The 19,184-nt window shown below is 34.5% G+C and overlaps 2 protein-coding genes across 2 annotated transcripts; one reads left to right on the top strand and one right to left on the bottom strand.

Moving 5' to 3' along the window:
* Positions 1-12,737: 12,737 nt before the first annotated feature.
* LOC113760133 lies at positions 12,738-13,269 on the bottom strand. Its single transcript, XM_027302707.1, has 2 exons — positions 13,150-13,269; positions 12,738-13,064 (listed from the first exon to the last, which is right to left on the bottom strand). The coding sequence occupies exons 1-2, from the start codon at positions 13,267-13,269 to the stop codon at positions 12,738-12,740; spliced, it is 447 nt and encodes a 148-aa protein (XP_027158508.1).
* A 2,068-nt stretch (positions 13,270-15,337) lies between these two features.
* LOC113777617 (protein slowmo homolog) lies at positions 15,338-18,899 on the top strand. Its single transcript, XM_027322768.1, has 2 exons — positions 15,338-15,583; positions 18,020-18,899. The coding sequence occupies exon 2, from the start codon at positions 18,027-18,029 to the stop codon at positions 18,582-18,584; it is 558 nt and encodes a 185-aa protein (XP_027178569.1). The 5' UTR covers positions 15,338-15,583; positions 18,020-18,026; the 3' UTR covers positions 18,585-18,899.
* Positions 18,900-19,184: the final 285 nt, after the last annotated feature.

Raw genomic sequence — 19,184 nt, 5'->3', positions numbered from 1 at the left:
AATATAAAGGATTAATCGTCTGATTAAAAAGTTAATGAAAACTCACTTTGCCAAGTATAAGTGACTCAAGGTTAGGGACGCTCTCAACTATGCCGGGTAACTTGTCCCAATCAAAGATAATGTCAAGCTCCAATCTGGTGAGATTTTCAAAATTTGGCTGAGAATGTTCAAAACCAAAGAGAGCATTCATGCAAATGAGAAGAAGAATTAAGAACAACTTACAATTTACTACTCAAGCAAAGAGCTTTAAATTCATAACCAAGTGCTCACGAAAGAGTGCGTACCTCTAGAATATTCTCTGTTAAGCAAAGTGATTTCATATGTTGCACGCTATGAAGAAGCTCAAAAGCATCCTGAGCATATCTATCTACTGTACCAATCCCTCCTATCAATAATTTGGCTCTAACAAGGTGCTTTGGGACTTGAATAAAGTTCAACCCAATGCTTTGAGCATTGTAAGCCAAATATTTTAGATTTGGGGCATTTATCTCAAACTTTACCATTGTTTCACCTGATATGTCAGCTGATGTATCTTGGTAGTTAAAACTTTCAAGACTTTTGGACTCTATAACAACAGTATATCCATAATCCTTCTCACAACAATCGATTTTCAATTTCTTTAATGAAAAATTAGAGATCTTAAGAAGTTCCTTAAGACATTTGTACCTTAACTTCAGCTCTTCGAGCAAAGGACAGCCCTGGGTATGGCGGTTTGGTTTTGCTCATCTGTGGGTCTATGTTTATAATAATGTAATTTTTACTTCGACTTTACAGATTTGGACTTTGGTGGGCTTCAGGTTCTTTTCAATTGCTTTCTTTACAATGATTTTTCGTAGTTTCTATTATCTTATCAAGAAAAACTTGAACATGTTTTGTTTTACAACTTGCCGCATAAACTCCAAATCCCTTAACCAATACACTTAGGCGATGTTTTGAATCCTTTCACAATTTTGGATTCCCATTGTCAATTTTGATGTTACTAAATTTCTCAATTTTGGGCAATCATTTTGAAGTCTCTAAGAATGGGCTTCTAGTAAGTTATACAAAGCTGCAGTACTTTTAATGAACAAAACTCAATGTGTTCCATCTTATATTTGTTCTTTAAAATTAGGGTAATTCTCACTTGACCCCTTTAAATTATATCATTACTATCCATTTACCCCTTAATGTTATATTTTAGTCATTTCACTCCCATAGGTAATTCAACTCAGCATACTAATTAATTTTGGATAAAAATTCCCTTTTACTTTATAGCATTACTACATTGTTATTATAATTTTATCCCTTTAAATTATAGTGATACAATCACTTTACTCCCTAACATTATTTTCTACTCATTTTACCCCATTGTCAACCTAGCCAGTATGTTCAAAAAATTTTTAAAAGTATTTACTCTTTTTTATATATAATTAAAAATAAAGAAGTTGGAATGGCTATTCTTTTTTTCCCACTCTAAGAGTTCCAAAAACATAAAAAGAAAAAAATTTTCTCAAATTACTTTATTCACATTTATTAATACTAGAAAAAGAAAAAGAGCTATGAGAGAAGGATAGAAAATTAGATTTTACAAAGAAAAAATAAGGAACAATCAAATATTATCGTATTACTTTAACATTATCAGGATTACAATTGGAATTGGGTGGTAAACAGAAAAGTAAAGTATTTTTAAAATAATAAAAATATTAAATTCTTTTTATAAAAAAGAGTTGAGCTCTCTCTCTCTCTCTCTCTCTCTCCCTCCCTAGCTATCTTTCTAATTTTTTTTCAAAATTAATAAGATTGCCAAGAAGAAAAAGATTAATTTTCTGATTTTTTGCTTGATACTAAAAAAAAAAAAGAAGAGCCACTCTAAATTTTTTATTATTTTTATTAGACAAAGAGGAGGGTACTTTTTAAAAAATTTTTAACTTGCAAAATTGGTTTAATGGTAGGATAAATTACCTAAAAAATAACTTTGGGGGTAAATTGATCATAAGGCTATAGTTTATGAGGATAAAATGATAATAATTTTTAGGGCTAAACATGTCTTTTCATTTGAATTAATAGATTCTGTTAAGTTTGACCGTTAATTTTGGGAGTAGAATGACTAAAAAGGTAACTTAAAGAGGGAAATTGAGAAGTGGCACCAAACTTTAAGGGGATAAAATGATAATAATCTAAAAAATAAAAAAGTGATAACAGCCCTTAAAATTGTCTATCATTCATAAGGAGGATATCACTTGTATTTAACCAAAGATTGCACTTTTTTTTTTCTTTGGCAAAATAATAACTTTCATTGATATAGCAAAGAGAAGATTGTACTCTTTCCGAACTAATTCATTATAGAAAGGGTTAAATGCACTAAATCTCCATATACTTTAGCCTCAATTGTGTTTTGCCCCTATGAACTCATTAAATAAGTACTTCACTCCCATTTGATATTTTAAAACAAAAATTCTCTTATATTTTATTTTATTATTCATTCCCTTATTTTTCCTTTTCCACTACTTTCTTTTATTTTTTTTATTTTTTTTTTATTTTTTTTTTATTTTTCACTTCTCTCTGTCACTATTTTGTTTCACTTTTCTATTAGTATTACTAATTTGTATGTTTATTATAATATTGCAATTATTTTTTACTTACAATTTCATTCTTATTTTATTTATTTACTTACACTTTTAGAAAATTCAAGAAAAACTTTATAGTGTAAAAAAACTAATATATGTCTGTTATAGTCAAAAAGTGTATGTTACTAACAATTTGGCTATTTAAAAAATATTAGTGAACTAGAACTTTAAATTAATTAATATTTAAAATTATATCCCAAAAAATAAAGTAACCCATATTTTTATTCTTTTTTTTGTACATAGTTAATAAGCCATTATGTATCATGATCTAAATTTGTTGCCATTGTTATTAAAAGTAATTTATTCTAAACTCTAGATGTATTGATTTAAGTAATATGTGAAATAATCTATATGTATAAATAACATTACTTTATTATAGCATAGACTTTATGATCATTCAAAAAGTAAAAAATAAATAAATGATAAGTTTAAGAAGATTAAAATCAATATATAGATTGCAATAGTAAAGAGAAGAAAGTTGTTGATCATATGAGAGAAGAGAGTAATTTTGGAATAAAAAAAGAAAAGAGACAAGTAGACAAAGGGTAAAAAAAGAGAAATAAAAGAAGTAAAATAATAATTAATATCGACTAGACACTTTTATTCTAAAACAAAAAGTAGGGGGACAAAATCTCTATTTATTGAGTTGGGGGTGGATAAAGTACAACTGAAAATGAAATTCATGAGATTTAAATGTTTTTAACCCTTGTGGAAATTGAGGAGATTTTGTTGAACATATCGCCATTGTTATGAGGTGATGAGTTCCACTTGATAAAACTCCAACTTGTAATTTAGCAAAGTTTCAGGTAGATGGACTTAGGAAATCTTGTTTTTGCGATCCAATCACTCAATTTTATTTTCTATTGAAACGAACATTTACATTCTTCTCATGCTTCAGTTCAGTACTTGATCCATAATCATTTCAAACTGACAAGGAAAGTCTGTTTTATTTATTAAATACTATAACGTTGTATTACCCTCATGACTAAAGTAAATCACCGAAAAATATTGCCTGGGAACCCAAGGATCTGAAGGCTTATAGTTCTTAGGGTGGGAGAGGGAGAGGGAGAGGGGGGGGGGGGGGGGGGGGAGTCTTCGTGAACCTACAGAAAGTATATCTAGAAGAAAATAAGGAAAAATCAGTCTTATCTTCTTCAACATATTTTACATCCTAAATGAGTACAAACAAAATGCACATTGGATGCTTTTTTTAAATAAGCATTTTTCCAGCAGGGGAGAGATAGGATCTAAAAAGTGATGAGAGAACATGGGGATTCGAACCTAGAAAAATCTCTAATTCTTGGAGTCAAATACATTGGATGCTTCAAGAACCCAAAGAACATCTAAACAGAAAGACGAAAAAAGTATAAAAGAAGTAGCAATCAATAATGAATTAAAACAAACAAGGGACAAGAAGAAACCTTCGTTGAATGATTGGCTAAATTTCGGCTTCAAATTGATGGTTTATTGAAAGTAAATCAGAAGACACTTCCTCCCTGCAATCTTAGGCATTTAGCAATTTCCATTTTTTCAAATTTGACGATCTAAATTTCCAAGTTGATGAAAATCTTAGTAGCTTTCTAAACTTAGTAAGTGACAATGCACCTTACGAGTAAAATGTTTTCTATATTCACCTTCCAGTAGGGATAGACATGGGTTGGGACGTGCACCATTTGGTTAACCCGACCCAATCTGTACCTTACGAGTCAGCTATTTTCTGACCATTTTCTGTCTCGCATATCAGCAAGTATCAGGCTATGTTTTCAGAACCGGACCGGATAGCGACTCGGCCGAGGTCAGGGGTCAGGGGTCAATGGGTTCGACCGGGGGTCGATAGGGGTCGAACCGGATGACGTCATAAATAAAAATTATTTAAAAATTAAAACATTATATATAATATCTAATAATATATTGATATTAATAAAGGTATATCCATATATATTTGATGTTTCAAATATATTTAACAAGAAAATACAAAGAAATTAGAACAATCAAGTAGCAATTTATATTATTTAATAAATATTAACAAGTTTAGAATTAAAATTATGAATTTAATTGAAAAATAACATCAAATTTTAGGACAATATTTATAAAGTATCAAATATTTGAGGTATATCAATAAGTTTTAACAAATTAGGGGGTCAAAACATAATATTAAAAAGTTTGAATTTTTTTTAAAAAAAACTACTGTTGAACCGGAAAAACCGGTTTTTTCCCGGTCAAACCCGGTTTTTGACCGGCTTTGACCGGGTTTTAATTTTCCGGTTTTTTAATGTGACTCGGACCGGCTACCTGGCCGGTTCCCGGTTCGACCGGTTCGACCGGCCGGTCCGGTCCGAGTTTGAAAACAGAGGTATCAGGTTATAGGATACCCGCTGAGATAGGATTAGAGCAACGAGTACCCAGCCTACCCCACTTATTATTTAATTTTTTAAAAAATGATTTTACCAATTTAATTTTGTATTTTAAACATTCATCTAAACTTTAACAAAGATTTTTTTTCTCAAAAAAAGTTTCCCACCAAGAAACAAACATGCAAAGAGAATACAAAAAAAAGGAAAAAAATTCAAAGAATTCAAAGTCAACAAAAGTTTGAAATAAGTAGCACCTTTGTTTAAATATATATTCCATATTAATTAAACTCTTTTCTATAAAACATAAAATTATAATCTCTGCAAATGAATCTTGTAAATAAGTTATAGTCTCTCATATGTGTAATGCAATTTGTTCACTGAAATTATTTATATAGCTCTAAAAATATTATTTTATAGTATATATACAAAAATTAAAAAACATATGTGGGGTGGGTATGTGATCCTAACCCGCCCCACATCTAAGCGTGTATCTGATTCTCTTTTGATCCAATTAAATAATACAAATTGAGTATCCTAATTTTATGATCGGATTGGACCGAATTGGATGGAATTGAATCTCAAGTTTATATATGCACGTCCTCTCCCATGATTAAGCCGGGAATTCCCATCAAACTCAAGTTCAACAAGGTGGATTCTCTCGTGACTATAGTTGGATAGAATCCAGATTTCTGGCTTTGAGTTTTGATAATTAGTATTTGCTCAATGATACACGGTTAGCTATTTTGGTCTTTTACCATGAACTATTCAGTGTTCTTAGTATGCCTTCAAAGGGTAGCGTCTCATTAGACAAGACTATCAGTTCCATGAGTCAATTCCATTATAACTACTTAATTGGATAACAAGATCAATGAACTTATCAGTTGCCAAGTCTGAAGTAATCAAAACTGATAGAAACGGAAGACGAACAGTATCAAATGAAACAGGATAACAAGATATGAACAGTGATGAACTGCAAACAAAAGCATCCCTGGCCGGCATCTAGAAGCATATTGCCGACTTTCAAGAACCATGTATCTATCGATTTTGAGGTAGAGGAAAGAACAATTAATATTAAAATCAATCAGCAAAAAAGACAAGAGTAATCCCATCAACCGATGACTAACAACGACTTCGAGGAATGACTGATCAAACTTTGATTTTCATTGTGCATAAACTGATTTCTTGAAGTCAGTCCAAACGTCCTCAGCTATCCCAGATACTTGGGAATTTTTTCTTCTTCATTGCTTCATCATTCTGCAATACTAGATGTAATCAGCAGAGGCAAGCCAGAAGGCAATTGAAATAAGGAATAGACTTGGAAAGCCAGAATTGTGAAGGAAGACTTGGAAATTTTGACCGGAAGAAAACAGATTAAGACATGCAATAAAAAATAGGGCCATATGATGACGTACAACAATGATATGCTGCTGAACAATATTGCTTTAGGTGAGAATTTGCATCTCAACAACTCGCCTTCTTCCACACCCTAATCCCACAAACAAAACAATAACTAACGTATGTACAATGAATTACTACATTAGATTCGTCCTAGTATAAACACAGGGCGGATGTTGTAAGCATAATAAACTGCAAAAGCAAACAAATATATATCCTTACAGATCAATAAATCATACACTAAAATATGAAAAAGATATATATTGGCTCAGATTAGACCATTCCACACTGACTGAAAAGAAAGCAGCCACAGTATGTAGATTCCAACTTGATAGTCATCAAACCATCACCATCAGGGGTGAGGAGGTGGTATATGCTTTCGCTAATAAATCTTACATTTTCAAAAATCTAATATCTAACGTAGATCTTGACAAGTACCTAACAGGTACTCATTAATAAATTAATACCCTTTTGTTTATTATTTACTTTCTATTTGATATCCTGTGAGCGCATCCAACAATAGGGGTGTGCATCTTGACCTCGTGATATGAAAAATCTAGTGATCCGATTCGAATTAGGGGATATCCAATCCGGCAGATCATATGTGGATTGGGTTACATCCGGATCAAGGAGTAATGCATATTGGATTTAGATATTATTTTTTGTGATCTGTGTAGTATTTTTTTAAATTTTTTAGAATTTTTTATACATTGAATCCACTAATTTGTAATAGTTTTATCTCTTGTTTATTATTTTTATTTTTGTGTCCTCTTTCAAAATAGGCTTTCTTTGTATATGGTGTTAAGTTTTTAGAAATATGGTCATATATTTTATAGATCAAAAAATTATAGATGAAATATTGTATCTTTTTTGTTTGAATAAAAAATGACAAAAATTATGGAAGTTACTTTATATTGCAACAAAAAAAGATTAATTTAGACTAAAAACTCTATTTTAATGACTAAATACTCATATGTAAGTACAATATTTCAGTTATATGATATTTTTGAAACTATAGTACATTTAAATTTCATTCTATCTTAAGAATTTATAATTTTTTAAAAGAAAAAAATCGAATACGGATTGAATATCCAACTGATACGATCCGCATAATACGGATATGCAAATATATGGATATCCGCATTAGCGAATCTTGAGACAATTCACAAAATCACTTATTCGATTTTCATGAGTTGGTTAGCGCTTTGGTTCATGGGTCGGATATCAATTGGGTTCATAAAATAATTTAATATTTTATAAAACATTAATAAATTAATTTAATATTTTTAATAAAATAATTTAATAAAAATTTTAACATTTATAACTTTTATTAAAATAGAGTAGTTTGAAACTTTAGAATTATAAAGTAAATCGAGGGTTTTGATATATAAAAATTTGCATTCACTCAAACTCAACCGATTCGGACCCTTAAAAATAGATTTTAACCAAGTTTTTGAACATAAATTTGAAATTCAATTAAATAATGGGCCTAGTTTTGGCTAAATTAGGGTTAAATCGATTAAAACCTAACCATTTAAGAGAAATAAATGAGCTTAACTCAAGCTAATATAGAAGATTTTTCTTTGGATTGAGCTTGAGTTTATTAAAAGGGCAAAAAACCTGGGCGGCCATTAAACTTTTCCCAAGATCATGTTTTGGCCATCGAACTATTTTTTGTCAATAATTGGCCACTAAACAACTTAATCAGGCCACCCGTGACCATTTCGTCGATAATAGCTCTTAATTTCTGAAATTAGCATTACACTTGGCAAACCACAGGGGCAATTTTGTCCGTCAATCCACTGACCGTTCACTTACATTAATACATCAACTGAAAAGAAAAAAAAGAGCGGTAGAAACAAGCCAACTAAACAAACTGAAGTTCTCAAAATCGTTGTGGGAAGATCGAAGAGAAGGGTTTTGAAGATCGAAGAGAAGGGAAAATCGTGGTGAATCTATGGAGTGGAAAATCAGGAGAAGAGACATCGACATTGATCCATATGAAATTTACGGTAAGTTATTGTTTGGGGAAAATCATGTGAATGAACTGAAACTATACTTTAAACTAAATGTAATGGGTGTATTACTCAAGTTTGTGTCTGAAATCGAAGGTGCTTATTTGTGGGTTGTGAATATGTAGCAGCATTATGGAGTTTAAATGTTAGGGTTTTCATCCAACTGCCGGTTGTAAAAGTGGAAAATTTTGAAATAAACAAGTGTTTTTTTTAGTCTTTTTTTTTCAAATGAAGTGATTCCTTTTTTTTTCCCATTTCATTGCAGTGCCTAATTCTGAACTATTCAGTATTAGAATGTTTCATGGTGGTAGATTTAGTGGGCGTTAGTATAAAACATACGTTGGTGGTGAAATAGATTATGTTGATGCGTGTGATGCGGAGAGAATGTCTGTCCATGAGATAAATGACATGGTTGAGAAATTAGGATATAATGGTGCAATGCTTTACTATTACTTAGAACCTGGGAGTGATTTGAATAAGGGATTAAGAGAGTTACAAGGAGATGCAGATATAGTGGCAATGTGCAAATGGGCGTACGAGCACAAACTAATAGATGTTTACTGTGACCATAGGCCTTTACATGAAATTCTTGACATCCAGTCACATTCCCCGCTGTTAGGTAGTAAGAAAAAAACAGGGGTTGTAATTGAAGAAATTGATGAACATGGTAGTGTAGTTGTAGATGAACATGGCAGTGGAGTTGTAGAACTTGATAAACAATTGGTGGTTAGAAAAAATCTTTTTGATAGCTCTTTTGTTAGTACAAATATGATTGTCCCTGGACCAGCAATAGGAGGTACAAGTAGAGGTAAAGGTGTAAAAGTAAGTGTTGTCATTGAGGGAGAAACTAGTGGGACTGGTGTAAAGAGTAGGAGTCAAGGAGATAAAACTGATGTGAATGCAAGGGCAGGTGAAGAAGATGATAAAAATGACAGCAGTTCAGAAAGGGAGCATTTCACTGATGATGAAGAGTTTTGCAAAGATGATCAAATGCTTGGGAGTGAGAAACCAACTCCCACAGTTGAAATTCCCTCTCCTGTTATGAGGAGAACTACTGAATCTATACTCCATGAGAGCTAGGATGTAAATGGCTTGGAAAGTGGTACACATGGAGATGGTCAACGCGATGCCCAAGCTGAAAAACAATCACAGGCAACTGATGGATCATCTGGTGGCAGCAAGAGAGCAAAGAAAAAGTATCCTAGAAAAACAACAAGAGGAAAAAGAAAGTGGTCAGCAAGAAGGGAGAAGACATCATCAGCACAGGCTGACCATAACACATCATCACAGGAAGCTGCTGAGGAAATGGAAGAAGCTGATGATGAAGATGTGTTGCATGACAATATGATGGAGGATGACCTGCATAGCATTGATGCTTCTTCTGATGAAGATGATGAAGTGCAGAAGGGAATCAAATATGTTGACTTCAATGCTGAAAAGAACATGAGAAATCCACATTTCCAGGTTGGGATGCGATTTGCATCATCAGCTGAGTTTAAGGCCGCAATGCAGAATTATTCGATTGCTAATGGTAGACCTGTTTGGTATTACACTAATGAGGAACTGAGAGTAAGGGTAAGGTGCAAGGATCCATGTAACTGGGAGTGTTATGCTTCTCAAGAGAAAGCACTTGGGACGAATGATTTGGTGATTAAGACCCTTTATGATGTACATGAAAACTGCAGTCATGCCTGGAAAAATAAAATGATGACTGCTAAATGGGTTGCTGAGAGATATGAGAACAGAATTAGGGCCAATATGAACATTCCAATCCATTCTTTAAGGCAGACAGTGCATGAGGAGTACAAGATACAAATATCGAAAACAATAGCCAGAAATGCTAGAGGTATAGCTGTTGACAGAATCAAAGGTTGTGCAGTCGAGCAGTATAAGCATAAATGGGAATATTGTGAGGAGATTAAGAAGACTCATACTAATTCTACCATGGTAGTCGAGTTCACTCCATTTAGAGATCCAGGTTCGAATCCTAGGTTCATGAGACTGTACTGTTGTTTAAGTGCACTAAAAGAAGGATTCAAAATGTGTAGACCTGTGATTGGACTTGATGGCTGCCATATAAAAGGGCCTTACCCTGGTCAACTGTTATCAGCAGTGGCAGTTGATCCCAACAATGGTTGGTGGCCTATTGCTTGGGCCATAGTGGAGAAGGAAGCTACAATACAGTGGAAATGGTTCTTACAACTTCTCCAAGCGGATCTGGAAATAGATAATCAGTGTCACTACACTTTCATCTCTGATCAACAAAAGGTATGGATCTTATTATCCAACATTTGATGTGAGCCTTGTGGCTGTTTGAACCAATAATTCATTTATTTTTTATGCAGGGATTGGACAGAGCATTATCCGAGGTGCTACCCAACTCTGAGCATAGATACTGTGTGCAGCACATGTATCAAAATTTCAAGAAGAAATATCCTGGAAAGGCACTTAAAGGGATGCTGTGGGCGATAGCTAGGAGCAGTACAATTGAGATGTACAAGAAAGCTGTTGAGGACTTGAAAGAGTATGACAATGAAGCATACAAGTGGGTGGAGAAGGCTCCTCATCCGATGCATTGGTGTAAGGCTTACTTTTCTCCTCACACTAAATGTGACATGATTGTCAATAATCTATGCGAATCTTTCAATTCACATATACTAGAGGCCAGGGATAAACCAATTATATCTTGCTTGGAGAATATTAGAGAACTGATGATGGAAAGAATTCAAAAAAGAAAGGCTGCCATGACTAGATATCCACACTCAACTGGTCCTTTGATTAGAAAAATTATTGAGGACAGAATTGAAGAGTCTTTCCAGTGGTTCCCACAGTTCAATGGGATTGATGGTTATCAGGTAAAGGGCCCAAGGAATTCCCAGTTTGCTGTGAATTTGAGAAAGAAGAGTTGCACTTGTCGAATCTGGGAATTATCTGGTTTACCTTGTACCCATGCCATTGCAGCAATTAAGCAAACTGAGGATGATCCACATGAAATGATTGTGGAATGTTACTACAAGAGCTTATTTTTACAGATTTATAATAATGTCTTGCAACCCATCAGCAGCCAAGTACTGTGGCCTGAGTCCAGCATGCTTCAACTTGATCCTCCAATTCCCACTGTCCAGCCTGGGAGGCCAAAAAAGGCAAGGAGAAGAGATGAGACAGAAGGGAAGAACCATGGAAGAAAACTTAGAAAAAATGTCACTATGCATTGCAGAAAATGTGGTAAAACAGGGCACAATGCTGCAACATGCAAAGAGGTGACTGAGCACCAACAATCTGGCCAGCCAAAGAAGAAAAAACATGTGAGTATACATACAGTTCAATGTATTTCAAATGTCATATAGTATACATACATATAGTCTCTAATCAACTTCCATTTGTACAAGGTTTCAAGAAGAAAACAGCAAGCAAAAGTAGTTCAGTCACAAGGTATAGAGACCCAAGGGCAACAGCAACAGGAAACTCCATCAGCTAGCCAACCAAGCCAACCAATCGCATCTGCAACTCAGCAATCAGATCTAATGTCCCAACACCCAACTCCACCACTTCAACAGCCAATACCAGTAGTTCAGCAACCAGATCCAGCAGCTACAAGTTCTAGATCTGGCAGGAAATTCAACAGAAATGGTAAACGGCCCTTGACTGATGCTGACAAAGGGATGATTAATGCTAACTATGCCTACTTGGGAAAGGAACCACCCTTCAAGGTTGGTAGGTGGAGGGGTAGAAGATGTGCAAATGCTGGTAGATCTAGATCTAGATCTACAAGAGGCAGAGGTGCAGGTGCAAGTTAGATGGAATTGGATACAGTTTTAGATGTGATCTGAGATGTTGATGATGGTGACTGATATGTACATAAGTCTTTTGACTTATAATAGTTTATTTAAGTTCAGTGGGCTGTTAAAATAGATGCATTAAAGTTTAACTGCAGGATCCACTTCATGTTGATAGTGGATGGCTTTTGTTTTGTTATGGTGGATGCCTTTTGTTTTTCATCCACTATCTTTTTGCATATTCAACAGAAAGCTGTGTACTTCTGCAAATTGGAAACTTTTGTTGTTAGTTTTATCCAATGGAAATACTCCTTTTGTCTTAATTTACTGTGTTATAATGCCGCATTCATAAGAAACTACAATTACAGCAATTCATAAGAAACGACAAAAAACTTGCATCCATTCATTCAGTAAAAAGTAACATAATTACAGCAAGGATTCCATTACATAAGAAAACAAACCAATGAAAAATTCACTATAAAATACAACATGGGAATCTTTGGTCTGCTATTGCTACGGACACTACCACCAAAAGCTGTATCCACTCAACCTTGCTACTTCCATTTCTTCACAATCACCAAACAACATTAACTATCCCTTGATGGCCAACATATGGTCACTCTTAATAACAGTCTTTAGATAGCAGCAAAAACAATACAACAATATAAAAGCCCATGTACCGAGAAGAGCTCTTTTGAGATAGTGCTCTCTGGTCTTGTGCTTTTTCACTTCACCCTTCAATTTTGCAACTTTAAGTTCCAATTTTTGAGCTTTATTTTCCCATCTTCTTGCTGAAGTTTCTAATTCCTCCATATTACTTTCCATTCTATTCATTCTTCGCAGCAAACCAGGAATCACTTGAGTTGATCTTTCGCACATTGTTGGATCATACCATTCCCAAAAACCACATCCCTCATCCTGCAATTTACATTTTCCAAGACTAAATCCTCTTGTTATAATATTTCCATTACAAATCTAACATCTTACCTCTCTAAGATCTTACCTCTCCTAAAGTGCAGACCACAAATCTTCTTGCTGGGTTCCAATTTGTCCATGAGGTCTTCACGATTGCTGTTAATCCGCAGGAGCATCTAGGTATGGGTTTAGGAGAGCGTCTCGACATTCTTGGCTTCTTCGATTTCTGACACAGAATTTAGGGCTAGAAATTGAGTCCCTATTTTTTCCTCCACAAGACCAGACACTTCAGTTTGTTTAGTTGGCTTGTTTCTACCGCTCTTTTTTTTCTTTTCAGTTGATGTATTAATGTAAGTGAACGGTCAGTGGATTGACGGACAAAATTGCCCCTGTGGTTTGCCACGTGTAATGCTAATTTCAGAAATTAAGAGCTATTATCGACGAAATGGTCACGAGTGGCCTGATTAAGTTGTTTAGTGGCCAATTATTGACAAAAAATAGTTCGATGGCCAAAACATGATCTTGGGAAAAGTTTAATGGCCGCCCAGGTTTTTTGCCCTTATTAAAATACTCATTCAAAAAACCCAATTGATAAGGTTATGTATTTCTATAGAATTTGGTTTCGAAAATAAGCTTAGTAAGGGTAATTTTGTCCAAGGACAATATAATCCTTCTATTATGATGTTACTATGGCGAATTAGTCAAAAATTAAAATAATTAATAGGGATAAATTAGTCAAAATTTTTAAAATAATGAATATGGGCATATTAGTCAAAAAATTTTATTGTAATTAGTAGGGGTTAATTAGTCCTTTATTATCATATTATTATGTGAGAGTATGATTATATCATAGTCAGTATGAATTTGCATCATTCATAAGGGCAAATTAGTCCAAATATTGTTATGCTGGTAGTAGGGACAAATTAGTCAACAAATTTTAAAATTAATTAGTAGGGGCAAATTAGTTTATTCATATTATATTATCTTGTAAGAGTATGGTTATATAATTATAAGAGTATAAATTTGTATTTTTTGTAAAGATAAGTTGATCTAAAATTTTATCATCCTATCTATTAGTCATCCCGGTAGGACTAATATCACCTACCCTGTAGGATTATTTTATCCCATGAATAGGGGATTAATTCGGATAGGTAGGATGTATCATCTCATATATAAAATGCAACCAAACATAAGATGACAAAGGATGATTAATCCAATTCTATGTCATCCCATAAACCAAACGGACCCTAAAAATAGAGGAGTCAATCACAGCCAATTATATTGACTCACTAATTATCTGCCCAAACTTGCCCATTAATCTTGAATGGGTACTCAATTAAACCCATTTAATTGATGAGCAGTGAATTGACTCAACTTACCTATTTAAAAATAATTATACATCTCAACTCAACTTTTAGTGAGTATTAAGTAGATAAATTTAAATTTCTTACCAATCTAATAACAATAAAATACCATTATTTCTCGTCAAATAACATGCGAAATTTTTTTTAAAAAAATAAGTAGAAATTTAAGTGACTCGTAACTAAATAATTAGGCATACCCATACCTATTTATTGACTAGTTAATTGTCCATAGGTTATTGCTTTCCATGGTACAATCTCATTGAATTGACTCTTGAGTTCTTCTCGACCTAGGTCTTGTAGTGATTTGCGAAGGTCATTAAGGAATTTTTCTTTCCAATAGGCTTTGTTGTCGTCTGATCTTGCATACATTCTAGTTAAGAATGTATCTTTCTACCATCTGAAATCTGAGAGACTTTTGCATTTGAAGTTATTTAATAATTCTAATGATTTTTCCCTAAATATCTCTAGGTCACCAACGAATGTCTTTATAATAGTGAATATTAATATTGCTATTACATCTGAGATGGTATCTCCATCTTCAAGGATTGGTACACATTTATACCCATCTATTTAAATGGGTATAATGAGTTGATCCAACCACGATCTGTCCAAATCCACCTTAATCACCCATTTTAACACCTCTACCTAAAACTATTTATTTATACCCATTTGTTGACCGAATTATATCCATTGATGAATTATGATCCGTCCAAATCCGTTGAACTCATCCATTTTGACACCTCTACTTAAAATCCAAATCTCTATAATGACTTGTCGAAATCCATCTGAATTCTGAATCACCCATTTTGACAATTCTGCTTTGTGCTTGTGAAGCGGGCTGGGTATAGTGTGATAATGTCAAATTTATGGGGTGTTTCCGTCATTTTACTGGAAATCAGGTATAGGCCATGTGGGTCGGAGGAGCCGGTTTAGGCGCCGCTTGCGCTTAGTGACAGCGACGATGACAGTTTGAATCGGCTCTTTCTTCCGTCTCTCCCCTCCTTTTCATCAGTACAATTGGTAGCCCTACCCCTCCCCGCCGTCAGTTTGTATCGGCCTTTTCTTGTTCACCGCCGGAACGCACCCTCCTCTCTGTTTGATCATTAGAGCTGCCGCCGCCGTGAAGCTATCAGTTTCGATTGGACGGGTCTCTCTTCGGTATTTCCTTCTACTTGGCCAGCGTTCTGATTGTCTAATTTTTTTGTGACTTTAAAGACTCCCAATTTTCATGTTTTGTGAAGCTGACATAGTTTATTTTAGACAAGTCCTTGGAAACCTAGCTAGTAGTAACCGTAATCAATTAAACCCAAAAAAAAAATTCCATAACGAATTGGAAATAAATTAGATGAAACATTTGCAGGCTATGTTATCAAGGGCTGTTTCGCCGGCCCTTTTTTTTTTTGTGGACAATTTGAGGCCTTCCAGTTGGATGGATCATGCAACTGCAACTGTAGTTAGGCATTATAGCACAAGTGCCCAAATTAAAAAAAAAAAAAAAAATTCTATTGTTAAGTGACACTGTAAGCAATCCAATCTCTATGTTCTCCGCTGTCATTCGCCTACATTGACAAATTATTGAGTGTATATTCTATATATATATGTGTGTGTGTGTGTGTGTGTGTAAGTATATTCAGTGTTTTCAGAGATTACCGGAGTCTTTTAGAATATGTTCTATGTTGGTGCACTATAAAACAAGATAAACGAATAGTCATTCTGATAATTAACCTTTCGGTTGCTTGGTCAAGTATCAAGGTTACTTTGATACGAACTACTGTGGACTACAATGGGAAAGTTTGCTGCATTTATAGATGAGAAGTTGAGCTAGTCAACTTCAAAGTTCTGTATCTGCTTGTCAGAGAAAGAATAGTTTCGTTGGATGCATCTCCTAAGGCCTTTTATGATCATGAGATTACTGGAGCTCTAGAGGTAACTTGGTAAACTCCAAATCCGAAACTGTGGACTGGGATGATTAGTTGGGGGGGTATCTCTGGTAAAGTTGTTATTTGAAAATAAACCTTGATGCAGCTGCAATGCTATCTAGGATTTAGGGGGCAGAATCGCTTTCTTAAGTGAACCCTGAGTACAACCTGTAGACTAGGTAAAAATTAGATGAGCTGAATCATAGTACCAGTTTCCTTTCACTCTTTAGTACCTAAGTGCTGCCAAAATATATTTTAGGTCCACCAATATTGGCTATTGTCAATCATTACGAGCTCTTTGCCTCTGCTTCCTATGTTAAAGAGGCTCAGGGTATATGCCAACAATTGAAAAAAACCGTAAATTCTACAGTGCATGAGTTGGATATTTCGGCCTTCCAGTTGTATCTAGAAAATTTTCCTTGAATCGAGTTACAAAATTTTTACTTCAATCAAGTTTCGACAGTTTCATGAGGTTATTAGGTTATATGGATGTCAAAATTGCAGATTAACACTTTCGTTTGGTATTCCAAATTCTTGAACCTTTTTGGATGGATAGATTCTGATTTACAGATAAAAGTAAAGGTTGATGACAACTCTTACATAAGTTAATTTGTCAAAGGCACTCTGCAAAAATGAATAAGCCCATGATTCCAAGAACATGTTGAAAAAGCCACAACAATTATTTTTGGATAGTCATAGTAGAGTATCATCAGCATTCTTTGCCGCCACTTTCTGTATTTACTATAATGACTCTTTATCCAGTTCGAAGGTAAATCTCTCGATCTATATTTCTTTGCAAATCCTGCTTGGGATTTCTCTTCATTTGCTCCAGTAATTGGGAAAATTGCCTCTTTATGTGTAGTTATGATTGAATTCTGCTTTCTGTTCTTGTTTTTGGAATTTTCTTTTTCTGTCATTGATTTTGAGATGGATTTTTTATTTTGTGAAGAACCCATCTTGTTTTATTGTCAGTTTTGGGCTATCACTTGACCAAAGTTTTTCGTTTCTTTTGTTGCTTTGGGGTTAATATTTGTGATGGCTGTGCTGATATTATCTTTTTATTGTTCTCAGTTCTTCTCTGTTAAGCATATGCATAAATGTTTGTGGTATTAGGTCTGTAATGGTGAGTTTTTTAATAAACTTCTCATTTGTTTCTTAAGGATATTGAGATTGAGCAAGAATTATTGATTTCTTTCTCAAGGATACAGAGATTGAGCAAGATGAAAAGGAAAGTGCAGTGGTGGTGAGAAGTAGCTTAATTAGTTCTTTGTTTAGTGATTTAATTTCACCGGTTCCATATAATTCTGGTTTTTGAGGATTAGTGGTTGGATTTTATTATCTAGCTAGTTTTTACATGGTTTTTTACCCTGCTATCCTGCTTTAATGGCATTTTATTGTAAATACTATTGAAGTTTGGTGTTATACCTCTTCAAGCAATGATTATGTCAGTGGTTGGTTTTTGACATGAAATTTTGCTGCAGCTTGCTGGATACAATCGTGTGATAGCATTTGGATGGTTGTCAGAAAGATGTTCATATTACTATTATCTTAGCAAATTGCTTAGTCGTAAACTTAATGTATTTGATTTCAGAGACAAATTTGCTAACTGCCTTTTATCTCAGCCTTGTTTGTTTCTTTTTTGATTGTGTTTCTGATTCATGACTAAATACTGCAGGGACACGATGGTGAGGGCATATGCACAAGAGCACACCTACAAACACCCATGGGAGCGTGTGACTACTGCTTCCTGGCGCAAATTTGCTGATCCTGAGAACAAGAGCACGCTGTCTCACATCCTTGAAGTGGATACTCTGAACCGCAAGCTTGACTCTACTTCAGGAAAGCTTTACACAACACGAGCCATCACCATCCATGCCCCCGGACCTTGGTTTATTCGCAGAATCATTGGTCAAGACATCTGTCATTGTGTTGAATCTACAGTTGTTGATGCCAATTCTCGATCGATGCAACTTGCCACCCGCAATATCAGTCTGCAGAAGTTCATTGAGGTGGAGGAGAAGATCCGCTATGATCCCCATCCACAGAATCCTAATGAATGGACAATTTGCAAACAGGAAACTAGCATTAGAATAAAACCCCTATCATCACTGGCGTCAATGGCGGAGAAGATTGAGCAAAAGTGTGTGGATAAATTTCAACAGAATAGTGCTAAGGGTAGGGAAGTCATGGAGAGAATCTGTAAGTATCTTGAAGCTGAATCTAGCGGAATCTCAATATGAATAGATTTTTCAGTATTTAAGCCTAGGTGTTGTACCTGTGAGGGTTGAACTAGATGGAACAAGGATTGCAGTGGAAAGCTTTCTAGGACCGGATAGTTGATCTTTACTTAGTTAGACGTAATAATGTTTAATAGAGGAATACTTGCTTGATATGCACCTCATGCAACTTGCCCAGAATGGAATGGCCATGAGGTATTGGATGAGATACATGAAATCCTAGCTGCTTTTGGATGTAGCTTTTGCTATGTTGGAATTCATGGATTTGGTGTCAAGCATGTCATACCAAATTGTCAACACGATGAGAACTTTAATTTAGATTTTAACATGGCAAGCCGGTGTTGCTGCTGCTGCTATTAGATTAAAAAATTCACTGTCTGATTAGGTCTAAGATTGAAAGACAGGCTTAGGCCAATAGAAGCTCAATAGAAAGCGGATATTTCTACTTGAAACTGGTCAAGATTGCGTTGATTTTATCTCCACATTTTGTGTGAGACGCTGCATAAAAATAGTCCTCTGGCTGGATGCCGTTTGCAGCTTCATGTACCAATGTTTGATTCAAACTTGAGGTGCAAATTTGAAGAAAATGTTAAAGCTGCTTGC

The sequence above is a fragment of the Coffea eugenioides genome, chromosome 1, assembly GCF_003713205.1.
Source record: "Coffea eugenioides isolate CCC68of chromosome 1, Ceug_1.0, whole genome shotgun sequence".
Lineage (NCBI taxonomy): Eukaryota > Viridiplantae > Streptophyta > Magnoliopsida > Gentianales > Rubiaceae > Coffea > Coffea eugenioides.
This window is presented reverse-complemented; position numbering and strand designations above follow the sequence as displayed.

Bases quoted from the DNA above. Each gene is read 5' to 3' on its own strand.
- LOC113760133 (XM_027302707.1), bottom strand. From the start codon at position 13,269: ATGTCGAGACGCTCTCCTAAACCCATACCTAGATGCTCCTGCGGATTA. The intron at 13,065-13,149 runs GTAAGATCTTAG...TGTAAATTGCAG, and splicing joins TGGTCTGCACTTTAGGAGAG to GATGAGGGATGTGGTTTTTG.
- LOC113777617 (XM_027322768.1), top strand. From the start codon at position 18,027: ATGGTGAGGGCATATGCACAAGAGCACACCTACAAACACCCATGGGAG.